This window comes from Notothenia rossii, assembly GCF_949606895.1.
Source record: "Notothenia rossii genome assembly, chromosome: 11".
Taxonomy (NCBI): domain Eukaryota; kingdom Metazoa; phylum Chordata; class Actinopteri; order Perciformes; family Nototheniidae; genus Notothenia; species Notothenia rossii.
Window position 1 is genome coordinate 35,062,170 of NC_136910.1, and position 12,733 is coordinate 35,074,902.

At 40.6% G+C, this 12,733-nt stretch overlaps 1 protein-coding gene across 1 annotated transcript in view; it reads right to left on the reverse strand.

Annotated features, from left to right (window-relative positions):
* LOC307024272 (netrin receptor UNC5D-like) overlaps positions 1-11,665 on the reverse strand; it is a 208,726-nt gene extending 197,061 nt beyond the window's left edge. The window contains exon 1 of the mRNA XM_079658261.1: positions 11,242-11,665. Within this exon, the coding sequence (XP_079514387.1) occupies positions 11,242-11,326 (85 nt within the window). The 5' untranslated portion in view covers positions 11,327-11,665. The remainder of the gene's footprint in view (positions 1-11,241) is intronic.
* Between the last annotated feature and the right edge of the window lie 1,068 nt (positions 11,666-12,733).

Genomic DNA, 12,733 nt, shown 5'->3' on the forward strand with positions numbered 1-12,733 from the left:
GTTGATGATAAAAAGACATCAAAACATTAGTAATATTCACATAAAACCATATTTGTAAGGTACATAAGAGTAGATGCAGTAGCAGCATCTTTCATCAGCTCTGGGCTTGTGTTGGTCCAAACCAGCTAAGATGAAATGAAGCAGAAATAGGCAAATCTTTTTATTGATTCTGCTGTCTGTGAGGTGAAACAAAAGTAGTCTTTAAATGAATGTAGCCACATCGATGCACAGAATAGATGTTATCTATCTTAATGACAAAGGGGAGTCCTTGGCTGAAGGGGAACCTCATCAAAGTTACACATGCATAACCTTGCAGCGGTGCTCACAGAGCAGAAGAGAACACACAACCTTACAAATGGATAAGCATTTAAATTCAAATCTTCAAGTCATTAACCAGTGTCAATACACAACAGAAAATGAATTCAACGCAGCTCAGGGAGAATATAAATAAATGGGGTATTTATTTTATTCATACTTTTTCCCTATTTTTGTTTTAAAATGCCTAATTCATTCTCATTTAAATGTAAATAAGTACCACAAATAAAAATGTTGGTTTCCCATTCAAATTCATATTAAGCAAATGTGACCAACCAGCAAGCAAAGACTGCAGGAGGTTAGGCAGCTATAAATAAATAAAGAACAATGTGGACAAAGCAATATGTAAGGACTATATTTAGTTCAGAAGGATTAGGAATAGGTGAAATACAAAAGTAAAGTGATTATTTCAAAGGCCTTATTATGCATGTTGGGGTTTTGCCTCTCCTGTAGCGTGTTCTATAGGTTTTAGTGCATGTAAACGGTCTGCAAAGGCTAAAATCCCTGTGTTCCCTCCAGAGGGAGTTTCTCTCCAATACACTCCCCCCCTGCCTGAAACTCCTCCATTGGACTTTTTTATTTACTTCAGGAGCATAGTGACTATGTCACACTTGCGCTTCTATTTGCTAGCACTCCAACACATTTTATGTGATAGTCTAAAGGTCCGGGCACACCAAGTCGATTTTGGCCATCGGAGGGCGTCAGGCCGAAGATGAGCATCGACACGCCCTACTCAGATTGGTGTGTCCCGCACCGTTGTGTCTTTTCAGCCGTGCCGACGCCTTTTTGGCCGAAAGGCAGTCGGCAAAATAAATCACTCTGATTGGTTGTTCAGCTAGCGAATCAGTGCATGAGAAGCGAAACGGAAGTGAGGGACCCAAACAAACTATTAAGAAGGCAAATCTGAGATTTCATTTAGCTCCAGCTCTGGACACAGGTTCGGGAAAGCCCCATGAGCCCAACGAGACGTTGTAGAGTGAAAATGGAACGCACACGCTATTTGTTGTTTGTTTATATCACACAGTCTGTCTCCCTGTTGTTGCCTCTTTTGAATGACGAATACACACTACCGCCGCCTGCTGGTAAGGAGAGTTATTGCCACTCACGCATGCGCAGTTCGTACGTGTTTCTTGGCCGTCGGCTGAAGTCTTTGCGGTGTGTTCCAGTGCGACACATGGCCAAGACGCAGAGATGCGAGGCGACACAACAGTCGGGGTCCATCTGTTTCAGTTCTTTGGTGTCAGCTTGGTGTGTCCAGGCCTTAAGGAGAGGGACATCTCTAAGTGGTTGACCAATCACAACAGAGCAGGCCAGCTAACCAATCAGAGCATACTGGGCTCTGGTTTCAGACAGAGGGTGAAAAGAGGTGCTGCAGCACAGTCAGTATGAAAAAGATAAAGAGCTTTTGGAACATTAAAGCATGGAGACATGTCACAGTAGAGACACTGTATACTGATATACACCTGAAAATGAGAAGAATATTTCAACTCTAAAATATAAAGTTTGTCAAACACTTTGTAACAAGTGAGAACGTGACTCCTCTGTTTAGATGGTACAAAATAAACGACAAACGTCCTTGTGATATGATCCCTGGTCTGGGTCAGTGGTCAGGGCTGGAGTAATGGAGTTGGAGCATTAGAAAGAAACTGCAGTTCAGACTTAAGAGTGACATTTTACCACTGAGAGAAAAAAGAAATGGTCCTGGTACAGTGATTGCCAAGTAAGGGAAGGACAGCTGACCAGTGTTGGCTGATGGGAGACTGTAAGGGTCAAAAAGGGATTGATGGAGGACTGCGAAGCGAACATTAGAGCAGTCAGCCTGGAGACGAGCTGCACAGACTGTTTAGTGGACTCTGAACTTGTGATCATTAAAGACGCTGCCCTTTTCAAATAAAATGCAGCTTTTCACTGCTGAACTGAAATAAAAAGAAGGCGACAGCAAAGGTAAACAACCAGAGAACAGCTGCTGCGAGGCACAGGGTGGCTTTAAATATCTCCCTCACAGTTCCCATGGAGTTTACTTTGTTTGTGTTTACCCTTACCACTCAAATGCTCTGACCAAAGCTCTGTCCAAGAAAAAACTGCAGATGTAATACCCTCCGCGTGGTGAAATCATTTATTCTATACATGGTGGTCGCGGTATACATGGTCATTTGACACAATTAATATGAATATGCCCCCTGACATAATACATTAACACTGGTATTGAATTACAAGGTGGATGATTAACAAGCATGTTTACATATTATCTTAGCTTCATTAACCTCTGTGTTGTTTATTTGTTGAATGTAATTTTATTTTTTAACAATGAGAATTATATTCTTGTTTCAATTTGAGAATGTGCTAATAGGAAGTCTTAATGGGGGAAACATTGATTTTAAGATTGGATGTACTGACTCGTCATTATTCCTTTATCTGAATATAGTCACTTTTAATTAAGAGCCCGCTTTCTTCCAAAGTGTTTTTAAGATCAGACTTTCTTTAATCCTACGTGGCGGATCTGACAAAAAGCTTTCTTCCCTTGTGGGATGACTTCGATTGATCATTTTAGAAGCCAGGCAACAATAAGCTATTGTTTTGTAGGCAGTCTTTGAATACTTGTTGACTCGTGAAATATGGATTATGGGAAATGTATTGGTCTTTAATATCGTCTATTCACTGTGATTCAGAATACAGTTGAGGTGAATGTTTTTTAGCCTAGCACTTCTCAAAGACTGTGCTTCTGAATTGTCCCCCTTTGTCTGCATTTTTCTCTTTTGAAAAACACAGGAGTCATCTTATGAAACCAATGGAAAGGCACTTTCTGTTTTATAATATGAATGACAGAGCTTTGGTGGTTTTACAACACACAGCCACCCATGACTGCAGAGAGTTTTTATGTAGACTTCACACACAGAGAGGGACTCTTAAACCCCCATCTTGCATCTCTGACACTCGCAGAGGCACCAAATAGCCATTGGGAACAGACAGGGCTGCATGAAATATAGACAGACTTAGTACTTTTCTGTAGCTTGTGGGGGTGTATTCGGATTTTCTTGAACTGGAAAGGGAGAGCAAGCCTTTCTTGAATTCCCAAAAAGAGGTTTGGATACAATAAAGGTGGACTCAGCACCCAAACAGCTAACCAACCATTAACAAGCCAATCTTTAATGACAACAATTTCCACAGACATGTACCATCACACCTTACTGGCATGAAACCATTAAAGATAAACAATGTCAAAGCTACCACGGTTAATGACTGCAACATCACGTGCGGCCATGACGGTATGCGTTTCATGAAGTAGATGGTATAAGGACTTTATTGGTTCTGAAGCACACTTAAAAAGGAAATCAATTGCATGTTAGCCTCTATAGATTTCTTACAATTCTCATTTTTAGTGTTTTATTAGTATTGTCACGTACTACGGTCTATGTTGGGGTCTCTCGTGGCACAATATAAAAAACAAGAAAAACATAAATTCTGATTTATGTCTAAATACTGTCTGTCCTTTTTCTGATTTAATTTCATCGTACTATTTTCTCACTCGACACAATATAAGGTGCATGAACATGTTCGCTCTGGCATGTCAAAACCCTGTAGCGCCCACATAAACAAACACCCAACCCCTACTTTAATCCAAAAGTCATTAAATATGCATTTGCTTTTGATTACTCTTGAAATTAATTCATCAGCGAGCGCAGTGACAGGTGCTCGCTGTTACTGACAAACTGCTGTGGCAGTTACTGATAACAACTCTCCTTCTGCTTTTTGCTTCAAACATTCCCTGCTTCCTCGTTCTGCTCCTCCGAGCTCTCCTTTTCCCTTCAGTCAGGTGAGGTGAGGAATGATACCAGAACCAAAACATTTGTCACAGCAACAATCCACCAAAGCTAAATTACATCCAAGTGAATTTCAAGGAAGTGGACAACAAGAAAGGATGGTTGGGCGCGGTATTTATGAAATAAAAGCGCTTTAGAGAAAACAAAAGTGCTAGAGGTACGGACTCGGAGAGGGGGGGGGGAGAGTAGAGGTGTGTGGGGGGTGTTTGGCATTGAAGTGAAAGGTGTATGGCGTGAATCTCCCCTTTGTGGCAATGCCCTTGAGTTAACCAGTGAGGCATTGAATGGTGCATTGTGGATGGGCAGTTATCTCCAAGGCTTCCCGTTCAGTGTTATTAGAAAACACATGACAGCAATGCTAGCTCTTATCGAACAGAAATCTTCAAGGCTGTGGAGACAAGGTTGAGAGGAAAATCTGCAGTAGGTGAGTGAAATGGCAACATTTGACACCCTGTCATTCTCTACGCAATTTGGCAATCAGATACCACATACCACATTACAGTGAACGCATGCATGCACTCAGTACCCATGCAACATATATAAGGGATGCTGAATAAGAAAGTATTATCGCTAGGCAGTATGTACCCATTAATAAATGCTAGAGATGCCTAGAGCTGATCCTAATCTTTGGTAACAAAGCCAATCTGGGCATGTTTTAAATCATCGGTGTCGCTTTAATAAACCTGATCAAATGCCAATCTTTCGTTTATTTGCTGAATGTTATTTTATTTGAATTGCTGAGCATCCATATTTGTACTACATCTTTTGTCTGTCAGTCAGCGTGCAAAACATTTAAGGAGCAGCTCCTTATTTTGAGCTGTCACTGACCACAGCTATCGCCGGTTAAAGTGACAAATGTAACTGGCAGCAGCTCAGCCAAAGGTCATTTGTGAGGGAAGAACCTCCACTGAAAAGAGCGATACGTCTTTTCTAGTAAAACATTTCGGCTGATCACATCATGTTAATGTCAGGAGTTTCATAGTCAGCTGTATTTCTTTTTTATTTAGGATACATTACCTGAAATTAAAACATGCCAAAATACTGACTAGCTGCATCAACTAACCTAGAAAGACACAACTTGATTTTAAACAGGGAAAGGAACCTGAGTAATCCATACATGGAGCAGGAATATGAAGTTACATCAACACATTTGAAATGAAAACTTTGCTTTTTATTCGAGCAAACAGAAGGATTTTGTTCCAATCAATCCCACCTCTTATGGGAATACCAAGTACAATAGCACTTCTATTGACCAGATTCCAAAGTCTCAATATCCCATAGACAAAACACAATAGCCTTTTGATTGCTCTGTCCAACACAGACTCTCATCACACTTTATCAGTTTAGCGTGTATGTTTACTCCCAAGAAACATATTTTCCCCCAATCCCGTCCCCATATTTGATTTTGTAGCTTTCTGCTTCCACTGTCGACGATATTCCCTAGCCTGGTTTGCCGGCTGGCAAGCTGAGATCCCTCTGAATGTGGAGAGGAGCTGATGGGAGAGGGGGTTGGTGAGTTGGATAGAGAAATTGATTCCCTTTGAATAATGCAATAGTGAAACTGGGCAATATGACCACCATGCGATCTCCTACAGAACAGAAACAACTCTGGATACCAGCCCATCTGTGCTTGTGAATTCATCTCGTATGAAATGTCAGTTAAATCAAAGTGAGAGCTTGAGAAAGAGTCTGGCAGCAATTTTTTGGGGATAAATAAAACATGGCAGAGATGACTCCATTGCCCTTTATTCCTCTCTCACTCTCTTTGTCTGTTTTTTCCACTTATGGTCCAGCCAAGAAGCAGGGTCGTGTTTTTCCCAAGAACTTTGCATGAAATTCAGGATGCAGGAAGGTTAGAGTGGGATTATCCAACCCAACCTACTGGACCATGATGTAAGGGCGATCAAGCGTCTTTTATCTGCCTTGTGTGTGAATGAAGAGTGTTGGCTGGCTCCAGGCTGACCTGTGACATGGCTAACAGCGTTGTCATGCCAGTGACACAGCATGAAGTACATGTATTGATTTCCCCCTGATGGCTTTATAGTCTATAAGGATCTCAATGATGTTTCTAAATAAAGCCATTTATCCAATTAGTTCGTACGATTAAAGAAACTTATGTTGAAGGCTGGTATTATTCTGTATTTGTTCCTGATGCTTTATACAAGGTTTTTTCTTTTTTTAATCAATCTAAAATCCACATGCAATTTAAAAAAATAAATAAATTGGCAATGGCTTCAATTGAAATGTGACCATCAATTATGAATAGCTCTTTTCAAACAGCAATGACTTACAAAGACATGCATTAACAGTCAAAATGAACTCAGGGAGAAAACCTCACAAAACTACCGTCCTCCTGGCTACACTCAAATGTGACACAGAATACAAGCATGTAGAAACATATCCACCGTGGCACTTCTTCACCCTTTCACTCCCAACAATCTGTCTCTACTAATCACACTGAGACTCCCTTATTATGTTTAAAGGAAGGCTCCACTCATTAGATATTTAATCAAAACTTCAGTATTTAGTGAAACATTATGTTTAAACCATACCCTGAAGAAATCAGCGATATTCCCCGGTAAATAATGATTTTATAGCTCTTTTTTATCAAAACCTGTATATTCCGTCAGGCAGCTGCCATTTTGGCCATTTTCAGTAGTCACGTGATTCGAAAAACTAGGTCGTGACGTCATCTATGCGTTCACTTTGTAAACACACCCTTTATATATACAGTCTATGAAACACACAAACAGCGCATTCGACGAAAACATGGCGGAGTATTTGAGTTCGGACTCATCAGCCGAGGAAGAAGTTTTGAGCAATGTGGAGAGATTGGATGGGGGAATTCAGCCATACAGATTCGAGCCAAGTGGCCAGAACCGTCAGGAATCCAGGGACAGTGACGATGAGGATGAACACCACGGTGATCTTGCCGATCCCTTTAATCGTGCAATTGATTTCGGGTAGGGAGACCTGTACATGAATGGTGTACTTGCGATCGGTGAGTAGCCATGGACAATCCTCTTATGAACATATGTTGTCATGAGCTTGAAGAGCTTGAAAATAAACTGTTCACAGACGACTTGGATTGCACACAGGGGAATCCCCCTCTCTCTCCCTCTCCTGACAGCCTGTCAGTATCTCACGCAGCTCACTGATCCAGTAATGAGTGACCCGACAGTGAATAATAAATATATTTATAACTAGTTTAGCTTTTTCCAGAGGTAGATAAAATAGCGAAGTGTAGGTCTAACTCTTGTGTGTTTCGCTCCGCTCACCGAAGCACACGTTGCATTCCGCTATTTTACTGTCTTTTTCGGACACCTTAAAATAATGCCACTGCATCCCCATTAAGTAATGGTTGATTCATAAATCCCATTTTATGTTTCATCATACTCTCAGAGTAGTCGTCCAGAAACTTGAAATGTTCGCTGCATACATGCACCTGTGGATCTTTCGGTTCGGGCCGAGCACATTTCGCTAGCCACTGCCTCCGAACGTACTTCCCCATTGGCAATAGATGGAACCGAGCATTCCGTGGATTGTTCCTATCCGAATTATGGCCATGTTTCGCGATACAATGAGGTGTAGTTCCGTGAAAAGGGAGTCGGAGGCGGTGTATTAAGAATGGACTTCCACACTTTATTATCCATTAAACACTCGGAGGTTAATACATGAACTACTCTCATTGACAAGCTAGCAGGAATGACTAGCTAACGCTACCGGTGTTTCTCATAAAGGGGTCTCTGTAGCAACAACACAAACAAGGTGAATTATGGTCCCTAATATGGTGTCACCACAGAGGCATATTTAAATATAATTGTGAGAGTAACTACAGTAAACAACATGAACAAAGCACATACGTCAATTTGTCCTCGACACCAAACGCATAGTTCACGTCACGTCCGGTAAAATAAGTCATGTGACTCGTCAAATTGGCGCCGCCCACAGGGTTGATGTTATTTCGGTAATTAATCAGCTTAAAATCACTGATAAAGTCATCGGATTCAAAAATAAATAAAAAGACTGGCAGAGACTGGTCTGTTTTATCGGATGATATTTTTTTTTAAATGCGTGTCATGAGGATTCCCTCCCTTTAACATTCAATCAGCCTCTCCATGAATCCACCTGTAGGCACAGATTCTAGGCTTCTCCTCTGGGGTAAGTTTGTTCTCGTCACCTCAAATTCTCACAGTGTGCTAAGCTTTCAAATGTATGCTTGCAGCGCTGTGATAGGATCCCCTCCATGCAAGACATCAAGAATACATTTGGATTACTGCATTTTAACCAAGCTTTTGATTGAGAAATACATGTACAACAGCATGGGAGGCTAATATGGTTATGTTGCTTGAGAACTTCATTCATATTTCAACCATGCTTCCTGATCTAGCTTCGCCAGTATGTTTTTCATTATTTGGGCTGTTTTTGTTGGAGTTTGCCTTTTTCATTTGATTCCTGCATAAAGTATTTGACTGTTGACATCCATGTTATTGCACAACATAAATATTTATTTCACAGCCTGGCAGAGAGCCATCACAGACACCACTTTAAACCTGGCAGATGTATAACAACATACTAACTATACAGCTTGTGAAAACGACATTGTGCATGCAAAGGCGCATTCCAGTTTTGTGCTGCACTCACAACATTTTTGTTTCTGCCAAGAAAAGGTTACTCCTTCTAAATACCGTGGGACATTTTACATGGAAATGCTGGTCTTGTAAATACAATGTACAGTGGATTTTCAAAGGTTATTTTCAACGGCTTTTAGACTCACTTTTTATAAATAAATGACAAAAACCCTCCTGATCTCTACATGCAAAGTTGGCCTGAAGATACATATGCATAATCTAATATTTATGCTATGCAAATTTAAAAGTTGAAGCTAATTTCAGAACTTGGGATGCAAAAACTAAAACCTTGGGGCTACTTAACTAATTGACTTGCAAATGCATCTTTGTTTGACTGCCATGTGAGCTAAATGGATGTCAATAGGTCAGGAGAGCTTCACCAGAAGAAAAGGAAAATATTACAGGATGATCTTTATACTGACTGAATACAAAACAGTTTTAGATATTGGATAAGATTTCTGTTATCAGATAAATAAATCATGTATGTGCATCACCACAGAAACACACTGAGGTTATATTTCATGTAAAACAATAGGCTGAGGTTATATTTCATGTAAAACAATAGGCTAAAGAAATGAGCAAAATAGGAAATACAGTCACACCTAGGTTTTGATGGGGAAGCAAGGGACAAGACCCAGGCTGCATTTGACCCCTTAATAAAAACACAGATTTTGCAACCTTTTAAAAAAATGTATCTACTACAATCTTCCCATATATACGCATGCCTCCAGGAAAGAAGGGGGCAGTATGAACCTCAAAGCATTGGTCGTAATCTGCCATAAATCGTAAAGATGAAGGAGAGATGTAAAAGCTCCGCTGCTTTAAGAGGAGTCCTGGGGGAGGAATGGAGTAAACACAGCAGAAGCTACTCTAATTACAGCCACAAATGAACGAGAGAATAAGATAATCTGAAAATGCGGAGATCTATAGTATATACATATATATATATATATATATATATAATTCATAAGATCCACGGTTGGAAATAAAAATAATAATCTGAGATTTTAAAAATCAAGTCATAATATTATGAGAAGAATCTGTTTTTTCAAGAATAAAGTCATAATAGCCGTTGCTTCAGGGCTGATGTGCATGTTTGAGTTTTTCCTTACAATTCATGGTTTCTGTAGCCTACAGTTATTTTACTTATTTTAAGAATTTGTCTATCTTGTGACCAGTAGCCCTGTGTTATTGTGTTTGCGTCGCCCTCACTTATAGACACCTTTGCTCTGTTGTCTCCAGACTCAAGGATGCTTTGCAATGAAAAGCCTGAGGAAGCGTCTGTGTGCTGCTCTCAACCAGAGTAGGTCAAGTCTACATTTATGTGGAAGACAAGTCAAATAATAGTTACTGAGTGACTTGCTAACGTTGTCTCATCCAGAGACATACATTAACAATACTGTATCTGTGGAGATGGGAGCAGAGTTTCTGTAAAATGACAACCTTTATTTCTCAAAATCTCCCTAATATGAGCCCTTTGAGTCCATGGGTTTAGCAATTAATTAAAACAAATTAAAGTGTCATGGATATGAATACCACATGCACATCCAAAGAGGATCCATCCCCAAACAGAAGACAAGAGGAAGAGTGAGTCATGCCTTTGTGTGTGTGTGTGTGTGTGTGTGTGTGTGTGTGTGTGTGTGTGTGTGTGTGTGTGTGTGTGTGTGTGTGTGTGTGTGTGTGTGTGTGTGTGTGTGTGTGTGTGTGTTGACTCAGCAGAGATACCACTAAATGAAAAAAAAAAGTTGATCCAGGGGAGAACAAATATTTTTAAGAAATACTGAATACTGTATTATATATTTTTATTTTAGATATTAGTTTTGTTGAATTATCACCTGGTGTCAATTGACATAAATACAAACATTTCTACCATAAATGGAGGCACACCGGTGCATACAAACCTTAGCATCATGTTGACAACAACAATGCATTTGCTCAAACTTACAACTAAAATAATATATTTTCGAATGAACCCCTTGCAAAAGTGGGAACTTGGCTGAAACATGAAATGGTACAATATGATCTTCCTCTCCATACCATTTCTAACGTGGCAAAGGGCACCAAAGCATATATTTTGCATGTAGCAAAACGGCTCCCAAAACTAATTTTACATTTCAAATTTGCATAAATCAGTGTGTTAAAACTCGACTCAGTTTTAATCTTTTTAAACCATCCAACAAGACAAGACTTTGGAAAACTCAAATGTGGTAGCTTGTGACACGTTACAAATAAAAACGTGTCATTCAAATGCAAGGCTAAAACACGTCTTACTTTGAGATACAACCACACGCGGGCACACACAAACTGTCCACACCGGTTGGACTATCACTTTTCAGAAGCCAGACACCAAAAACCCAGCTTCAAACAGCTTCTCGGGAGCACACGCGCCTCTTTTTTTTCGAGTTTAGTCTCGGAGACCGAAGCCCCACATGGGATGAACACCGTCCGCTCAAAGAGTGTTTGTGTCGGCTTACCTCTGGCTAACGTGGGCGGGACTCGCGAACCGAGAAGTACGAGGATGCCAAAACTCAGGTAGCATCCTCCCGAAAACTGTCCCATCACTGCCCGCGTCTCCCTCCCCGCCGGGTCGGGGGCCACTGGGCTCGGGTGTCCATCTTCTGTCGTCTGCGTGAAGCACCCCCGAACGCGGTACCGTGGCCCCGTGGGAGGTCGCTGTGTCCAGGTGTGAGGGGCTGCTTACTGTCCGCCAGGAGAGAATCGCAGTGCGGAGGGAAAGAGGAGGAAAGTGGCGCGGAGCTCCGAGTCCGCTCTCTGCTGCGTGAGAGTGGGGGAGAGCCCGACAGTTCCCAGGCTGTGTGAGAGGGGGAGCGAGAAAGAGAGGGAGACAGGTCGCATCCAAACCTGGACCTGTTGAACAATTACAAAAGGGTGCGCATGTGCCTCCTTTGTGCAGAAACAAAACAGGCGGTTCGAGACCGAATACTCAGGGTGGGCGGGGGGGGGGGGGGGAGTTATTGTAGTTATGTAGTTATTTAATTAATATTTATTTATTTTTCCACCTCTTATATTTGCACGGCTTTCCACTTATTATACAAATACTGCACATATGTTTTACTAATGAATCTTGAGCATAACCTAGGAGCATGTTCCATGATTGCTGTCCAATTACCAATTAGGCAGAGAGAAGCTCAGACGACTTCTCTCCAAATGTTCATTTTAAAACCCTTTCACGCATAGAGGTCACTACAGTGGACAGCTTTTCAAAAGGTGTTTTCTTGTATATGCATGGGTTTTGATGGCATAGTTGCACCATCAGCCACTACATAGGACCCTATTGCATCATCCCATACACTGCCACTCAGTGGAAAGTCAGTGTAAGCGTATGATACATTTCTCTAAACCAAGATGGACGACAGAAAACCAGATGGACCAAATCACTCGTCGATATCTTGCCAATCCTTTTATGGAAAGCGCCCCCTGCAGGTATAACAATGTTGGTGACATTAAGTAACTAAGGAATCATATTCATACATTGTCAAGTAATTATGATTAATCACCTGTCCTATAAAGTGGACGTCATGCATCACTGGCTATATTTCAACTACAATTCATACTGTACTGCTACTGTTGTTCTTGAAAATACTTCATTTGCAATATCTTTTTGGGCTGTAAATCATTATACTTATGTTATTATAATGTCATTTTAAGTTTGTACATTTTTATTTATAATTTGTTCCAAATGTAAATCTCTTCAGTTCACACTTTAACGCATACTGTTCATAATTCATGCATGAAAGGAACGATTTAAGTCCTATAGCTTTATTGGACTGATCAGACTGAAGGAATACACAAGTGGTGGTGGAGGACATAATTGGATCCTTTAAGTAACAAAACGTACATGTAAATAAGTAATCAAAGTATTAGTTTTCTTTAAAATATACCAATAAAAGCTCTGTACAGTATATGCTTCAGTAGTCTTATACAATTATATATACCTCTGAGAGT